At 46.5% G+C, this 19,032-nt stretch overlaps 1 protein-coding gene and 1 pseudogene across 2 annotated transcripts in view; one reads left to right on the top strand and one right to left on the bottom strand.

The window, feature by feature from the left end:
• Positions 1 to 19,032, bottom strand: part of LOC115090797 (cytochrome P450 2C3-like) — a 170,972-nt gene that overhangs the window by 34,578 nt on the left and 117,362 nt on the right. For both annotated transcript variants that reach the window (XM_029600308.1, XM_029600309.1), the window contains exon 3: positions 4,806 to 4,955. In XM_029600308.1, the coding sequence (XP_029456168.1) occupies positions 4,806 to 4,955 (150 nt within the window). The remainder of the gene's footprint in view (positions 1 to 4,805; positions 4,956 to 19,032) is intronic.
• Positions 1,054 to 3,204, top strand: LOC115089270 (annotated as a pseudogene).

Consider the following 19,032-nt stretch of genomic DNA (forward strand, 5'->3'; position numbering starts at 1 on the left):
CCTAATTGTAGAATTGTGTGGTTCACAGGAATAAGCTAGAGGACAGAAATGAAGAACAGGGTGTGTGTGTGTGGGGGGGGGGGGGGGAAATATTAACAGAAGACATGGGGATTACTACCCTCATCCAAGCCTTGATGCTTTTGACACAACTGCAACATCACTCCCTACTTTGTCGGTGGTGGGGAAGGAGAAGAATAAAACATTTATAAAAGGGGAATTGAATATAGATCACAACCAACATGGGCCCTGACTTTTACAGACTGGGGTACTGATTCGCAGACCCAAGAGAAAAAGCACAGGATGGCTTCTATGGCCAGGTCACCAAGTCCCAAAGCAAAAACCGTCAAGCAGCAATATTTCATTTATCAAGAAGGCTCCTCACCCAGCAAAAATGTTGCAAGCAGTAATTTAAGGGTTTGACAGTTGCATGGATTTGATTGTAAATATTACTACCCTTATTGTAAGGCTTGGAGATAACTGCACAGAGCGGCATTACTACCCTTAAGAGAAACATGCAGGTAACGTGCACAGAGCAGTATATACCATAAGAAGCTTGCTGGACATACTGGATGGACCACCTGGTCCTTTTCTGCAGTCATCAAAAGTATGTTACTATTTTATTTAAAGTTAAGCTTAGATTAAAGTCTTTGGTGTCAGGCTTCATGTAGAGGGCAAAAGCTAGGCATATTAGTTATCAGACTTTAATGAATGATAGAGCCTTTGGAGGTCTTAGTATGCTAGACTTTAGATTTTACAATGCAGCATGTCAAATTTGTTTTGGATGGGAATATATTGATATATATCCAAAAAATATATATATGCATTTGTTAATCCCTCATCTGTGGTGTTCCCCGCAGATGAGGGATTAACAAATGCATTTTGGATATCTACATGTTATAGTGCCGATTACAAATAATGGCTTATATATCAAGCTATAGTATTGTTGAAGGGTTATAATAGCACTACCATGTGGATGTATATATAAGCAATTTAATGCAGTGTGGTGTTTTCTGATATAGAAGACCAATAGCGATTAACATCAGCCCATTGGAAATGTACTGTATTTCAGGGAGAGATTGAGTTTAGGAGTAGAATAGTGTTGAGGGCTATTAATAGTTGGGCTGAGGTTTATATAGTTTTTGGATAGATGTTAAGGTATTCGCATGAAATGACAATTAATATATTATCATAAGGGAATATTAAATATGGTTGGTTTCATATAAAAATAATTGAAAAAATCATTGTATTAACATATTTGTAATAAATAAATTGATCTTATATAAATTGAAAAATTAGATTTATGCGGGCGGATTTTCAAAGCCCTGCTCGCGTAAATTCGCCCGGATTTACGCGAGCAGGGCCTTGCGCGCCGGCGCGCCTATTTTCCATAGGCCGCCGCTCGGCGCGCGCCAGCTGCCCAAAATTGGCAGCCTTGCGCGCGCCGATCCAGGATTTTAGAGGATACGCGCAGCTATGCGCGTATCTTATAAATCCAGTGTACTTTTGTTTGCGCCTGCTGCGCAAACAAAAGTACGCGATCGCGCAGTTTTAAAAAATCTACCCCATGGTGTTTTGCTTGAAAGCCAAAGTGCTTTTTTCCTTTTTTCTCCAACAATTTGTTTTGGGGGCATTTTTTGTGTAATACGATAAAGCACAAGTTAAATACATACACATTGCCTTTACTTTTTATATATATATATACACATTAAAAGCCCCATTATCTAGCATGCATAGGAAACAAGTGGTGCATAGACGGGCGGATTTTAAAAGCCCTGCTCGCGTAAATCCGCCCGGATTTACGCGAGCAGGGCCTTGCGTGCCGGCGCGCCTATTTTCCATAGGCTGCCGGCGCGCGCAGAGCCCCGGGACGCGCGTAGGTCCCGGGGTTTTTGGAAGGGGGCGGGACCCGATGACGTAGCGTTTCGGGGGCGGGGCGCGGCGTTTTGGTGGCGGGACCAGGGGCGTGGTTTCGGCCTGGGGCGTTTTGGGGGCGTGGCCGCACCCTCCGGAACCGCCCCCGGGTCGAGTCTCGGCGCGCCAGCAGCCCGCTGGCGTGCTTGGATTTACGTCTCCCTCCGGGAGGCGTAAATCCGTGGATAAAGGTAGGGGGGGGGGTTAGATAGGGGAAGGGAGGGGAAGGTGAGGGGAGGGCGAAAGAAAGTTCCCTCCGAGGCCGCTCCGATTTCGGAGCGGCCTTGGAGGAAACGGTGACAGGCTGCGCGGCTCGGCGCGCGCCGGCTGCCCAAAATCGGCAGCCTTGCGCGCGCCGATCCAGGATTTTAGAAGATACACGCGGCTACGCGTGTATCTTATAAAATCCAGCGTACTTTTGTTTGCGCCTGGTGCACAAACAAAAGTATGCGAACGCGCTTTTTAAAAAAATCTACCCCAATATGAATATTTCAGTTATCTGAGAGCAACCTGCTTCCTGCTCCAAGCAGCAGCTGCAAGAACAGGAGGGGAGGAGGTGATGCTGTAGTGGACAGAGCACAGAGCAGAGCAGAACAGAGAAAAGCTACTCTGCTTTCTAATCCAACCCCTCCTCTCCTGTCATTCCCCTTTCCCCTACCACATTCCTTAATGAGATGCCAGTTACCTGGGCACGCTCAATAGTTAAATGCCAGATAATGGGGCTTTTACTGTAGATTTATGACTAGCACAGTGGCAAGCAACCCAACTAAAGAATAAATTTGGAGAAGTGTTGGAGATATCAGGACAGGACTATGTTCAAGAAGTAACGAAAGCTGGGAAGGATCTAGGGTGGTTTTGCATCTATACAAACAGGGAATTCCTCTCTGTGCTCTAATAAACCAGCACTTCACTGGACTGGCAAGGCATTTCAAGATGTCAAATTTGTCAAAGCTATTTCTACAAGCTGTATCCCCAACTACCCGGATAGGAACCTACCATCTGTTTTTGTCTACTTTGACGGTGATATTAGGGCGCAGTTTATTGGACCGCTAGTGTTTGGAGGCATGAATCTGACTAAAGATGAACTGGAGTGGAAGCTTTGAGAGTCCGGTGCGATAAAGACCGAGCTGGAGGAAAACCCTAGGAAGCAAATTGAGGACCAGCTGATGAGCAAAGTGCGGTGCTCAGCTCTCGGCAAGGAAGACAGTGGCTCTGAAGATGATTAATGTGTGTGCTTTTCTTTCCCACCTTTAAATACACTTAAGATTATTCTTTTTATTGATGAACTGCAATGGTAACCTCAGCCTAATAAAATCAATAACAGTTTTATATTGAAAGAATCCTGTTACCGCATATTTTTGGCACGTCTATAATGTTTTAGCTATCCTAATTAATTTCTATTACTATATGTGCCTTGATGTGAACTGTTGTGATGGTTAATTTACTGAACGACGGTATAGAAAAGTTTTTAAATAAATAAATAAAATAAAATAGTGTGAGGGTTTGTCAAAAATAATGGAAGAAAATGGCATCACTGCGCATAGAATCACTGCCCTGAGCTTTCCCTTGCCCCAGGAATGCCCTTTCCTCAGCAGTAGAAAGACAGCATCTGACATTTTGCAGCAGGCAAAAGTATATGCACTGTTAACAGAGCACACAGGCTGTTACCCACATAGAAGCTGAACAATGTTTAGAAGGCCTTTTTGCACACATAAACATGTTTTTAGCTGTATGAAATGTGTAGAAAATTGCCATCTTGAAATGTCCCATGAGAAAATCATTTTTATTGTGTTTTGTGATCAATTAAAGTTGTTAAGGGACAGTTTATGGTGAAATGCTGAGAAGCGGCCCTAAGGTAAAAAAATCAGTCTATAAATATCCTAAAAAGTCAGTGCAAGTATGTTTTTGGAGCATAACTTACAGTGAGCAACACAAAGAAGAAGCAAATTATATACTTTTTGACACTAGAACCTTCTTGTGTGGCCTATCGAACATTCTCTGGACAGAAAAAAAAAGAGGCCACGCCACTTAGCCAGATAAGTTCTGATTTATCTTCCTAAGTGGCGTGGTTTAAGCATTTGGCCGTGGTCAGTTGCCACTATGTAGCCAGATAAATAGTTACCCAATTATATAGATAAATATGGCTAGCATGTAGGAGGAGAATGGGTGTAATGGGAAGGAGTTGTATTAGTCAGATAAGTCATCCAGCTAACTCTGAGTCTGATTGGCCCATTTGCCTGTCCTAAAATTAGCTGGATAAACTTATCTGGCTAACTTTAAGATAGCCAGATATATTCAGCGGAGCAGCTAACTAGCTGAGCCGCACAGTGGCTGAATATGGACCTATTATTTTAATTAGTGTAAACTAAACCTTTATCCCATATTCTCTCTTTTTTTCAAATGCATTTAAAAATGTTTTCTTTTATCCATTACAGTGTGGATCGCATATTTTGTTTCATATTTAAGATACAAATTAATGAAAAAATGCTTATAATGTTCCCAATATACCAAATATTCCTTTTTGGAGAGGGGCGAGAAAATTACAAATTCACTATAAAAGGCTTCCACTGTATTTATGTGCATAGAGCAATGATGGCCTTGTGAATTAATGTAGTTTTGCAGTAACTAGCTGATCAGAGACCTTGGTGATGTCACTTATGTGGCTTTTAGCCTCCTTCCTCCTAATGCACCCCAGGTTATGCTCTAATGATGAAGCAATAGTCAGGTAGAGCTTTCCCTGTCATATCTTTATCCTGTAGTCTTTTTCTTCCCCTTCCGATTGTGCTCCATCTTTAATGCACTGCCTTTATGAACCCTTGCATGGATTATGCTACACTAAAGACGTATTTTGAAGATTCCTAGTCCTGTGGTATAAAAGCTACAGCAGCACTTACCTTGTTTCTTTTGAAAGAACTCAACTAGAATCTTTGCTTCTTCTGTAACACGTTCTTCGATGCTCTTCTTTCCCATCCCGAAATCAGTTAATGTGGTGAGTGTGAATTTACGCTGCTCTTTCCAATGTAGTCCATTAGAAAACACAAGACCTAAAGGATGTCAAAGGAAAGGGGGCAGAGATACAGAGAAACACCAAAAGTGTCAAAGAACAACTTGGTCCAGTTAGTTTTCCCATCAATATATGCCTACTCTTTCTCCAGCCCCTTCCCACCTTTGCCCAGCTCTTGAGGTCCCATTGTGTCTGTCACAAGCATGCTTAAATTATTTTGCTGCTTTCACTGCTATCACCTCTGCTGGAAGCCTGTTCCAAGTATGCCCATCACCTTCTCAGTGAAGAAATTAATCACTTTCCTTCTGAGCTTCCCTCTTCTGCTTCATATGATGAACCCTTGTCCTTGAGATTCTCAATTTATGGAAATACTACCTTCTAGTATCTTATTAAAACCTATTAAATAAATGAATGTTACTATCATATCACCCCTTTCCTCCTCAGATAGTATATGAGTAGCTCCTTAAGACTCTTCATGCTAAGCTTATGCTCTAGGCCAATCATTATTTGGGTGATCTTCCTCTGAGTTATTATCGCCACCTGATTACTGATCACTAGGGATGTGAATCGTTTTTTAACGATTAAAATTATCGTCCGATAATTTTAATATCGTCTTAAATCGTTATAGAACACAATACAATAGAAATTCTAACGATTTATCGTTAAAAATCGTTAAATCGTGTTAGTGCACACTAACGGGAGTTAGTGCGCACTAACTCGAGTTAGTGCGCACTAACTGAAAATGATACAAATTGACACTTTCCAGGTCAGTAAAGGTCAGTTAGGAATGAATATGTGTTCCTATTGGCTGGCTGCCCTCTTATCTATTGATGTTAACCAGGTTCCCACTGAGGTGATGGTTGGGGGGATGGGAAATGGAAATGGAAACTCAGGAACACTAACAGAAAATGATACAAATTATTGACACTATCCAGGTCAGTTAGGAATGAATATGTATTCCTATTGGCTGGCTGCCCTCTTATCTATTGATGTTACCAAGGTTCCAACTGAGGTGTTGGTTGGGGGGATGGGAAATGAAAACTGTTGATAGTTGACAAAAAAAGTAATGTGATCAGTCAATATGACTAGAACCTGTGCCCTATTCCTGATACCAGGGGTGTTGTGATCTTCCTGCACTCAGTGCCCTATCCCTGATACCAGTCTGAGACAGCTCCCTCCCTGCATTACTAGTGAGAGGCTGGCTTCACAGACAGGGGGGAGCTGCCTGACCCTCACTCCTGACTTCCCCCATGTCCCAGCTAGTGAATGGTGTGTGGGTGAGGGGGGGGAGGATGGTGAAGTCTGAGACAGCTCCCTCCCTGCATTACTAGTGAGAGGCTGGCTTCACAGACAGGGGGGAGCTGCCTGACCCTCACTCCTGACTTCCCCCATGTCCCAGCTAGTGAATGGTGTGTGGGTGAGGGGGGGGGGGAGGATGGTGAAGTCTGAGACAGCTCCCTCCCTGCATTACTAGTGAGAGGCTGGCTTCACAGACAGGGGGGAGCTGCCTGACCCTCACTCCTGACTTCCCCCATGTCCCAGCTAGTGAATGGTGTGTGGGTGAGGGGGGGGGGGGAGGATGGTGAAGTCTGAGACAGCTCCCTCCCTGCATTACTAGTGAGAGGCTGGCTTCACAGACAGGGGGGAGCTGCCTGACCCTCACTCCTGACTTCCCCCATGTCCCAGCTAGTGAATGGTGTGTGGGTGAGGGGGGGGGGGAGGATGGTGGAGTCTGAGACAGCTCCCTCCCTGCATTACTAGTGAGAGGCTGGCTTCACAGACAGGGGGGAGCTGCCTGACCCTCACTCCTGACTTCCCCCATGTCCCAGCTAGTGAATGGTGTGTGGGTGAGGGGGGGGGGGAGGATGGTGAAGTCTGAGACAGCTCCCTCCCTGCATTACTAGTGAGAGGCTGGCTTCACAGACAGGGGGGAGCTGCCTGACCCTCACTCCTGACTTCCCCCATGTCCCAGCTAGTGAATGGTGTGTGGGTGAGGGGGGGGGGGGAGGATGGTGAAGTCTGAGACAGCCCCCTCCCTGCATTACTAGTGAGAGGCTGGCTTCACAGACAGGGGGGAGCTGCCTGACCCTCACTCCTGACTTCCCCCATGTCCCAGCTAGTGAATGGTGTGTGGGTGAGGGGGGGGGGGGAGGATGGTGAAGTCTGAGACAGCTCCCTCCCTGCATTACTAGTGAGAGGCTGGCTTCACAGACAGGGGGGAGCTGCCTGACCCTCACTCCTGCCTTCCCCCATGTCCCAGCTAGTGAATGGTGTGTGGGTGAGGGGGGGGGGGGGAGGATGGTGAAGTCTGAGACAGCTCCCTCCCTGCATTACTAGTGAGAGGCTGGCTTCACAGACAGGGGGGAGCTGCCTGACCCTCACTCCTCCGGGGTATTGTGATCTTCCTGCACACAGTGCCCTATCCCTGATACCAGGGGTGTTGTGATCTTCCTGCATGCAGTGCCCTATCACTATTAATACCAGGAGTGTTGTGATCTTCCTGCACACAGTGCCCTATCCCTGATACCAGGGGTGTTGTGATCTTCCTGCATGCAGTGCCCTATCCCTAATACCAGGGGTGTTGTGATCTTCCTGCACACAGTGCCCTATTCCTGATACCAGGAGTGTTGTGATCTTCCTGCATGCAGTGCCCTATCCCTGATACCGGGATGTGTGCAAGAAGATCCCAACACCCCCGGTATCAGGAATAGGGCACTGTGTGCAGGAAGATCACAACACCCCTGGTATTAGGGATAGGGCACTGTGTGCAGGAAGATCACAACACTCCTGGTATTAATAGGGATAGGGCACTGTGTGCAGGAAGATCACAACACCCCTGGTGCCAGGGTTAGGGCACTGTGTGCAGGAAGATCACAACACTCCTGGTATTAATAGGGATAGGGCACTGTGTGCAGGAAGATCACAACACCCCTGGTACCAGGGTTAGGGCACTGTGTGCAGGAAGATCACAACACTCCTGGTATTAATAGGGATAGGGCACTGTGTGCAGGAAGATCACAACACTCCTGGTATTAATAGGGATAGGGCACTGTGTGCAGGAAGATCACAACACTCCTGGTATTAATAGGGATAGGGCACTGTGTGCAGGAAGATCACAACACCCCTGGTGCCAGGGTTAGGGCACTGTGTGCAGGAAGATCACAACACTCCTGGTATTAATAGGGATAGGGCACTGTGTGCAGGAAGATCACAATACCCCTGGTATCAGGGTTAGGGCACAAGTTCTAGTCACATTGACTGATCACATTACTTGTTTTGTCAAGCTACCAACTGTTTCCATTTCCCATCCCCCATATACTGTCAGTGGGAAGCTTGGTAACATGAATAAATAAGAGGGCAGCCAATAGGAATACATATTCATTCCTAAACTGACCTTAACTGACCTGAAAAGTGTCAAATTGTATCATTTTCAGTTAGTGCGCACTAACTCCCAGTTAGTGCGCACTAACTCCCGTTAGTGCGCACTAACTCGAGTTAGTGCGCACTAATCGGAAAAAAACGATTTTTAACGATTTTTTAACTAAAAAATCGTGCCTAACACGATTTTCTTGCCCTGCCACACGATTTCTATCATTAAGACGATATGGAAAACGATTCACATCTCTACTGATCACTGTGCTTTTGTAAATGTGGTTTCCAGAACTGTATCATCTGTGCAGTCCTTTCTTCTTATTTCATGGGGTGGAAGAGGATCCTGGCCAGTGTCACTCGAGTGTTGCACAATCCCCTGCTCTGCCCTTGGATAACAGCTGCCAGCTATGGCCGGTGCTAGCTCTTTTGCTCCCCTATGTGAACAAATACTATGCTGCCCCCCCCCCCCCCCGACCCGTTCACCCAGTCTCTGTCCCAGGCACAACAAAAAAAAGCTCTCGCTAGCAATATCTTCACCCCCTCCACCATTGCAAGGATAATAGGTACCCTAAGTGAACCTTATAGCCTTGCACACATTGCCTCCTCCCCCATCATCTCGGCCCTCTCTGCACATAAGGTTAAGAATTATGTATTTATAAGAGATTTTACATGAAAAAGAAAAATCTGTCTTCTGAAGTAAAAATATCACTTATATTATATTATATTTGCATGCATTGCTGTGGTGCCAACTAGAAATCCCTGCAAAAAGCACACTTGGAACTCATATGTATTAGGCCTATTGTATTGAATAAACTGAATTAGAATTACAGTCTAATAAACTTCCCATGCCAAAACATTACTAACTAACAACACGCACAATATCAACCCTACCTATGAAAAGACTGCAAATAATATACCAGACCCTAAAACACCAATACATTTCCTATTAGAAGAATATCTCACTTGAGTCACACATGCAGAAAACAAAACATACAATAGAACAATCATAAAGTGTAAATAGAAACATGCAGGCAAAAACTGAACTGGAAACCTCCAGAAGCTAGATTTTGTATTCTGTGCAACAATGGAGAATCAGAAGTCTCTCTAAGTAATGCTTATTCCTCAAACATCAAACAATAAAATCAAGAAATATAATACAAATAATAAATATATAATCATAATAGTAAAAACATACTAAGGAAAAAGTATTTCAAAAACAACTGCTGAATAGAAGATCCAGTAATTAAAATTCATATACAATTTTTTTCAATTTCCCAAACACCAATAAATATTTCAAACCAGCAGAAACATCAAATAACACCCTAAAATTAAAAACTACTAAATATATAAAAAAAAAAAATTCATGCTGTCATTTGATTTCCAGTCACCCTGAGATTGTTGAGGATTAATGAGAGTGGGGGTGCACACATTTTCTCCTCTCTCTTTCTTATATACATAGACACACACACACAAACACTCCCTCTCACACACATACAATGCTAGCACACACATGCATGATCCCCTCTCTCACTCACATGCTCACACACACACATGTTCCAACTCACAGATGCACATGCTACCGCTCATACACATGCTCCCACTCACATACACATGCTCTCACAGATGCTCCAGCTTTGACACACATTGGCTCCCTCTCTCACACATACATGGGCAATGCCAGACTCCAGCTCTTCTATGATTGGAGTCTAGCATCAGCTCCAGAACCTCCTCTTCACTTCAGCTACTGCCAGGTTGGGATTTGTCAGGAACCTTGGGCCCTCCTCTTCACTAGATATTTGGGTTGGGAACCACTGGGCGGCCCGTGGCCTCCTGTTCGTTCTAGCTGTCAGTGGTGATGGGATCTGCTGGATGGCCTGCAGCCTCCTCTTCATCCTGGCTGCTGGCAGGATGACAGCTGCCAGGAGGTCCATGGCCTCCTTCTTTGTTCTGGCCACCAGTAGGATGGAGTCTGCCAGGCAGATCCACAGTCTTCTTAACATCCTGGCTTTTGGTGAGATAGGGTCCACTGGGCGGCCCATGGCCTCATTTTAACTGAGGCCACCATGTGGGTTGAAATTCCCTGGATAGCCCTGCAGCTTCCTCTGGACTTCTGCCGCCAGTGGCCCCCCCCCAGGCCACCGCCTCCTCTGAGCTCCTGTCCTGTGCAAGTGCAAAGCTTGCACGATCAGTTATGCCAACCTTGCTGCCAGCTGGAGACAGATCAAGTGGTGAAGGGAGCATCGTTTCTAGAAAGCAGCTTGTCTCTCTTCTCAGATTGTTCATCGCTCTGTCGTCTACCAACAATCTGTACCAGAGCATATGAATGGCCCTCAGGTCTACCTTATAGACTTTTAAACCTCTCACTTAGCTTCACGTAGAATGAAATATTTTAATGCATGTAAAATTAATTTTAAAAAATCACCACTAATGTAGACTTTGAAACCCAAAAGCTGGTAATTCTCCAATTATATTGTCTTTTGGGAGTTAAGAACATAAGACTTGCATACTATGTCAGACCGAGGGTCCATCAAATCTAGTATCCTGTTTTCAACAGTGACCAATCCAGGTCACAAGAATACAGTGATGTGTGGTCAGGTCTTCAAGGGATTCAGTGAATCCCCAGGCCAAACCCCTACCTGATCTGATCAATGGTGACACATTTCCCTACCCTAACGCCCCTCTCACTGACAGCAGATGTCACATTTAACCAAACTTCATCTCCTGCTGCCATGGGGGCCAATCTCCCAACTCTTTTCATGAGACCAGCCCAGCGGCAGTAGGAGATGATGTTTGGCTAAACTTGACTCCTATTGCCGTCCAATCCAGAAACCGGTGGGGCCATGAGTGGATACCATTCTATTCATGGTCAGAGAAGAAGAAAAATGCTTGGAGGTGGTGCAAGCAGAGCCCATCCACTCGAGGCCAAAGAAGAAAAAGGCCCAGTAGCATCACGAGCAGAGTCCACGCACTCACAGCCAAAAAAGAAAGAGCTCATCTCGCTCGTGGCCAAAAAGAAAATAAAAGCCTGGTGGGACCACGAGCAGAACCCATCCTGCTCATAGCCAAAGAAGAAAAGCAAGGCTCAGAGAAACCAAGCATAGAACCAGAAAGGCCGCAATCAGAACCCATCCCGCTTGTGGCCAAAAAGAAAACCAGGCCCGGAGACGCCATGAGCAGAGCCACCCACTCATGGCCGAAGAGAGGCTGCAAGCAGAATCCATCCCGCTGATAGCCAAAGAAAAAACAGGCCCACTGGGGTCGAGAGAGCTGCTTGTGTGTGTGTCTGTGAGAAAGAAAGAGAGATTGGGAGCCTACTTATGTGTGAGAGAAAAAGAGAGAGGTTGTGAACCTGCTTCTGTATGTGCCTGTGAAGAGAGAGATTGGGAGACTACTTGTATGCATACCTATGAGAGAGAGAGATTGGGAGCCTGCTCGTGTGTATGCCTGTGAGAGAGAGAGAATGGATGCCTGCTTCTGTGTGTGCTTGTGTGAGAGAGAGATTGGGAGCCTACGTGTGTGAGTGCCTGTGTGAGAGAGAGATTGATGCTTGTTTGTGTGCCTGTGAGAGAGATTGGGAGCCTGCTTGTCTGTGTGCCTGAGAAAGTGATTGAGAGCCTGCTTGGGTGTGATCCTGTGAGAGAGAGATTGGGAACCTGCTTGTTAGCGTACCTGAGAGAGTGATTGGGAGCCTGCTTGTGTGTGTGCCTATGTGAGAGCCTGTGTTTGTGTGCCCATGTGAGCATGCATGCCTGTGAAAGCAATATGTCACATATAGGCTCTCACAGGTACACAGACAAATAATGTGTCTGTGAGGGAGAGAGAGCCTGTATATGTGAGAGAGAGAGAGAGTGTGTGTGTGTGAAAGTATAGCCATGTATATGAGAGAGAGAGTGTGTGAGAGAATGAATGTGTTATTGTGTGTGTGTGTATGTGTGTATGAGAGGAGAATATAGTTTGTGCAGCCCTCCCTCTCTCCCCCAATCCACGACAATCTGAGGGTGACTGGAAATGAAAAGATCCCAGGTATGGAGAGCAAGAGTTTTTAAATCCTTTTGTAAAAGTAGTTGTTATTAACATTAACAGCAAAAAAATAGCTGGACACAAAAATGCATATAAAACATTTTCAAATTTTTCCCCCCAAGAACCCCTTTTCCCACCCTCCATACATGACAAGCAAAAAAAGAAAAATTGTCCATTAGGATACAAAAAGAACTAAACAGTAATATCTTATGTACTTGTGAAATTTGTAAAAAGCTAAACATCTTCTTCATGATTGGCTCTAAAGTCTGCAAAAAGGGTTTCCACATAGCAGCATAGAAATGTTTTTTGTTTGTTTTATCCTTTTTATTCTGATTATTGGGTGGTATATGATGTTTTTGTTGTTTTGAAAGATTTTATTGGTGTTTTGGGTTCCGGCATCTCTCCAATTCTTCAACATCTACTGTACAGACATCCTCAACATACCCCGCTCTACGGGCCACTACCGGATCTGTATTCCTGAGGTGCCTACACTCGTCAGAGGGGATCCCCGGTGTACCCCGCTCCATGGGTCACTACCAGTTCTTTTTTATCTGTGGCCTCACTCTGGGTATTCCCCATTGCTCTGGACTGTACTATTACATCTCCAACTCTGTGGACATTATTTTTTTCTTCCTTCATAATAAAGTCTCTACTTTTAACTGTGTCCCACGCCACCGAGACTACGCCCTCTGACGGTGAGGCTCACAGGGCTCCTCCCTGTGGGCAGAGATACCTCTCATCTCAGCCAAGGGTTCACATTCTTACCAACAACATATCATTTACAAATGATACAAAATTAATCTAGTTGTTAAATCACAAGCAGATTGTGAAAAATTGCAGAAGGATCTTGTGAGACTAGAAGACTGGGCAATTAAATGGCGAATAAAGTTTAATATGGACAAAGTGGATACACAAAGGGAAAAGTAACTCACACTGTAGTTACGTAATGTTAAGTTCCAAATTACGAGTTACCTGCTAGGAAAAGGACCTCGGCCTGGACAGTACTTTGAAATAGAGATGTGAATCATGTGCCAGATCGTCTTACCGATCAGGTTTGGCTGGGGGGGGGGGGGGGGAAATCTGATTGTTAAGATATGTGAATTGGAATCGTTTCCGATTCCAATTCACATCGCTAATTTTTTTTTTAGGGAGGCCCGCGCCGCTAAAAAAAAACCCACCCGACCCTTTAAATTGACCCCCCTTAGCCTCCCCCACCCTCCCAACCCCCCCACAACCTTTTAACATTACCTGGTGGTCCAGGGGGGCCTCGGGGGATGATTTCCCGTTCCCAGGCATCAGCTGCGCTAAAATAAAATGGCGCCGATGCCCCTTTGCCCTTACCATGTGACAGGGTATCCGTGCCATTGGCCGGCCCCTGTCACATGGTAGGAGCACTGGATGGCTGGCACCATCTTTAAAGATGGCGCCGGCCATCTTTACTCATCAGCCCCTATTATACTATACTCTATAATAGGGGCTGATGAGTAATGATGGCCGGCTCTCAGGGGTCAGATACTCGCTCCTCAAGGATCTGCTCGTCACGCTACATCATCTGCAATAGGGGCTGATGAGTAATGATGGCCGGCTCTCAGGGGTCAGATACTCGCTCCTCGAGGATCTGCTCGTCACGCTACATCATCTGCAAGCCTCCCAGCTCTCAGGGGTCAGATACTCGCTCCTCGAGGATCTGCTCTCCCTACCCTGGGGATCTCGTTTGGGTGGACCCTTGGACACTGTGGCAGCTGACCACGCCCATGGGGGAAGTCCCGTGAGGGGCCACAGGTCAAGCTTAGCTCAGGACACACAAACACAGAGTTTGATCTTTTATTAGACTGTGTAATGAAGCTACCAGAGGTGGCAGTAGTGAGCAGTTGGAGTAGCCCGGCAGGGCTGGTATCCCTCAGGCACTGGAACAGCGACTCCTCTGGTAGCAGTGCTGTAGTGGAAAGAACTGAGAGAACGAGTACAGTAGAATAAATACAAGACCCCAGTATGGAGATCCCCAGGGTAGGGAGAGCAGATCCTCGAGGAGCGAGTATCTGACCCCTGAGAGCTGGGAGGCTTGCAGATGATGTACTCACACAGCGGTTCCACAGAGACGTCGGGGGACATATGACAGGGCAAAGGTAGCGCCGGTGCCATTTCCATCAACGCACCTGTGGCCCGAGAGTGGAAGATCACACGGGACCCCCCCACACACTGGACCCCAGGTAATTTAAGACATTTTGGGGGGGTTCGGGAGGGTGGGGGATTTATTTTAAAGGGTCGGGGTGGGTTTTAGGGATGTTTTAGTGTGCCGGTTTTCCCGCCCTCCCCCTTCCCCTCCCCCTTCCCCCGATTTACGATTTTTTACGATAAATCGGGGGAATTCCTATTAAATATCGCCTCTAACGATTTTTGACGATTTAAAATATATCGGACGATATTTTAAATCATCAAAAAATGATTCACATCCCTAGTAATTGCCACTATCTCCCATCCCGACTCCTCAGGTACGTTTCTTGTACAAGAGTCTTTAAAGAGTAGCCTTCTTTTATATGGTAAGTTCAGCCCCTTGACATTAGTGGAAACTAATCTAAGGGTGGCCATGATTAATAATGAGTAACCATCAGCTTACCAGCATTGAAATAAAAGTTAATATATCCCCCCTATATCGAACTTTGTACAACCCTGCAACATTTTGTCCCACCCTCTCATCGTATTCTGCTGCTCTCCTTCCCCTAAAAGTGTGATTACTGGTTCTAACGATTTGGATGGTCAAATATCCCTGCATAATTTGAATCCCCCCCCCCCCCCTCCCCTTCCTCCATAGTCAGCTACAACCTTGCTGGTTTAAGTGAGTGGTAGAATCGACGATGCCACTCGCCAGTTCCCACTTCACCACCGCTTCTTATTAACTTAGCTAATTTTTTAAATGTTATATAGCTTAGGACCCCTAAACAAATTAATCATCTACTATATCATCCAATGAGATATCATTATTGCTAAACATAAACCATATGAAACCTAGTTCAAACATTTATTTATTTATTTATTTATTTATGGTTTTTATATACCGATCTTCTTACATTATATGTAAATCAAATCGGTTTACAGAGAACAGTTGAATAAGCTTGCTTGTGGGCAATTAACAAAAAGATTTTAACCAAGTGCATGTCCAGCTCTTTGAGTTCAGAGGTGAAGTTTCCCACTTTTAATCTAAAATGGGTAATTATTTTAATATGTGCCTTGGTGCATGTCAGTTCACTACTGTTATCATTCAGAGCACCTCCCTTCCTCAGGTTTCGGATAATTTGGAAGACGATGAATCTCCAGAGTGTTTACACAGGCTTCTTCTTCCTCCCATTACCCTCTGCCAGTGAGGAGTTTCCTTAGGTAGAACTTGCATCACTGTTTGGGAATCTGATGGCGTAGATAGATGTTGTGATTGACCAATCCGGAAGTGGATCCTAGGGCCGACCGCCGGAGGGAGACGGACGGGAGGCAGACTAGAGGAAACGATGAATCTTCACCTGGAAACCCGTGACCCCTCCAGAGGAGCTGTAGAGGCCCGGGTCGCTAGGGCTTAGGAGTCTTCGCCCTGGAAGCCCGAGATCCCCCCAGGAGGAGCCTGTAGGGACCCGGACCGCTGGGTCTTAGGTGATAACAGAAGAATCCAAGGAAGCGATACGAACCGGGGTACAAGCAGGCAGAGAGCGGAGTCAGGCAGGCTGAAGTCGGGAACCAGGCAGGCAGATAAACGATACCAGAGTCAGGCAGGCTGAAGTCAGGAACCAGGCAAGCAGATAAACGATACCAGAGTCAGGCAGGCTGAAGTCAGGAACCAGGCAGGCAGATAAACGATGGCAACTAGCACTCCGAAGAGAAACCTCGTTGCAAGGCGAATTGCAACTTCAAAAGTCCCGGCTTAAATCCCCTGCTCAATCAGCTGACGTCAAAAGAGGCGTGTCTGCACATCCGGGTGCAGACGCCTCAAAACACGGCTCCTCGCGCGCGCGCGTACCAGGGCTGGGGGGAGGAGTTCCTGACGGCGTCTCCACGAGGAGACGCCGCTGCCATGCGGCCCTGGAGGCCAGAAACCCGGCGGTTCGCGGCGCCGCGGAGGAAGGTAAGAGCCCGGTCACTAGGCTAGTGACCGGGATCGTAACAGATAGATATTATTATCTCAGCTGCTTTAAGAATATGTGCCACTTCATTGTAGGTCTTAACTTTTGAGGTGACTCCACTGATTGTGAAAGCCAGGCCAAATGGGAAATGCCACTTGTTCTTTATATTCTTCCTCCGTAGGTTCTCTGTGATCAAATGGAAACTTTTCTTTTTTGGCGTGTCACCTGGGAGAGGTCTGCAAACACTGCAATTTTATTATTTTGCCACTGTATCAGGTTTTCTTTTCTTGCTGCCTGGTAGATTTGTGCTTTTATGGGAAAACAGGTCACAATATCCCATGGCAAGTTGTTGCGTTTCAGGCCCAAAGTTCTATGGGCTCTCTCTATTTGTGTGTCTTCCAAATTGATGTTTTCATTAGTTTTCAGTAATAAAAATTTACTGAGCTGCTGGATCACTTGTACTGCATCACAGTATTCCTCTTGTTCAGGGATCTCTCGGAAGGGCAACTTACAACTCCATGATCTGTTTTCCAAGTCTTCTATTTTATCCTGGAGGGCTGATTGTTCTTGCTCTAAATCTGAAAGCTGTTTTGTGAATTTGTCACTGGAGACAAGCTGTTCTTCGAGCTGATTTTCCGGTTCATCTACTCGGTGGCCTATTTCTCCAACATCTCTCCTCAAATCAACTACAATTTGAGATATCTCGGCTTTAATTCCACCGATGTTTGTATTTTTAAGTCCTCAAACCGTTTAATGAAATCTGCTTTTGTACTCGAGTCGTATTCGCTTGTGTTCGGCTCTCCAGTTTGCTTGCTACATGCTGCCGCTTTCTCTTCCGTCGTGGGTTGGGCGGCCATTTTATCCCCATCTTCGCTACCAGTCTCCGATGCTGCTGTAGTGTATGAACAGTGGCTTAAATCAACACTTTTCTTCTTGGATAACATCGGGGGTGGTATTTGCAGTTCAGACGTGCCCAGGTTATGGAATCGGGCAAGATTCCTAATGCATCAGAATGAGCAGCGGGGGAGCAGGAGCACTGCAGTTATGCTGCCATCGAGGTCGGTGACGTCACTCTATCTGCACCCATTTCTTATTATCGATTGTTAGGGGGTGATGGGAGGCATGGATTTTCTCCTCTGTCTTTCTCTCATACACATTCATTCTCTCTCTCCATCTCTCTGTCACACACACACACTCACACACACACACTCACACATGTTTCCTTTCACATATGATCTCAGAAGGTCAGAAGCCTGCTGGGCAGAGAGGGGGAAAGAGAGGAGAACCAGGGCTGGTAGGTGGAGAAGGCAACTTCCCAGAGGGCTGGGCATCAGTGCTGCATGCCATCACTGTAGTGGAATAAGTGCTTCTTAGCCCTTATGTGGCTGCTGGCTCAGCATGTCATGTCCTTTAAGGAGGCCCTCCACCCTTCTCCCATGGCCAGCCATATTATCCGCACTGGCCAGAGTACTGGGCAGCCCAACAACAGACCTGAGGGGAGCAGGGTGGGGGAAGACTGGGTTCAGGGCAGGGGATGCTTGGTAGGGAAAGGGCCAGGAAGGGGGTGGATGCATTGGCAGAGAAGCGGGGAGGGGGGGGGGGGGTACTGTACAGTATATGTTTTTGTTTAACACAAGGTAAATTTCAAGTTATGGGGCAAGATATGGGTCCAGAGTGAGACCTGAGAGAGGAAGGTACAGCCTACAGAGCAACTTCCCAGACAGCTGCAGCTGTTGGCTGGACTTTGAGAGACCCTGTGACCCATTCCCTTCGGGTAACCCCTCTATTTCAACCCTCCCATGCTCCTCATGTGTCAATCTCCCCATTCCTTTTGTTGCTGTCCCTTGGGTCTCTTTCCTCTCCCTACCCTGCACCTCCATCTGTTGCTTCACCTTCATCTTTGTGCCTGTATCTGTCCGTGCAGGGTCACTGCAGTTCCTCTCTCGGTTCTTGGCCCAGCATGCTGTGAGGAAGGGGGTAGGTCCAAGAGGGCCATAGCCACAGACATCTGTGGAGCCACTGGAAATTGAGGGCTGTGCTGTGCCCCACCTCCTCTCCCTATGCTGGCCAATCACAACATAGGAAAAGAGGCAAGGGGCAGGCATACAGCACAGCTTGCCTCTGAGGGACTCTCGCCCTTTAACTGAGAGACTGTGGGAAAGAGAAGCAGCCACCTTGCAAAACCAGACTTTTAGCATCCGGCTGGAGGTTCTGACCGGACGCTGCACAAAATGCCTGAAAACCTGGCTGTCCGGTCCAAAACCAGGCAGTTGGCAAGCCTAAGTGCACACAACACCTCCTCATCTTCCTCCTCTCCCGCCCCCAACTTCATGCTTTGAGTCTTTCCAGCCCCTCTGTCTTACCTCCAGACTAAGTAATAGGTCGATTCAGTAAAGTCCACGGGAGAGCGCGCACAGGCCACTCGCCTGTGCGCACAATACAGTATTTAAATGAGGCCCGGCAGTAGAAACGGGCAAAAGGAGGCACTAGGGACACTAGCGCGTCCCTTGCGCCTCCTTTTTGACAGGAGCGGCGGCTGTCAGCGGGTTTGACAGCCGACGTTCAATTTTGCCGGCATCGGTTCTCGAGCCCGCTGACAGCCACGGGCTCGGAAACTGG

The sequence above is a fragment of the Rhinatrema bivittatum genome, chromosome 4, assembly GCF_901001135.1.
Source record: "Rhinatrema bivittatum chromosome 4, aRhiBiv1.1, whole genome shotgun sequence".
Taxonomy (NCBI): domain Eukaryota; kingdom Metazoa; phylum Chordata; class Amphibia; order Gymnophiona; family Rhinatrematidae; genus Rhinatrema; species Rhinatrema bivittatum.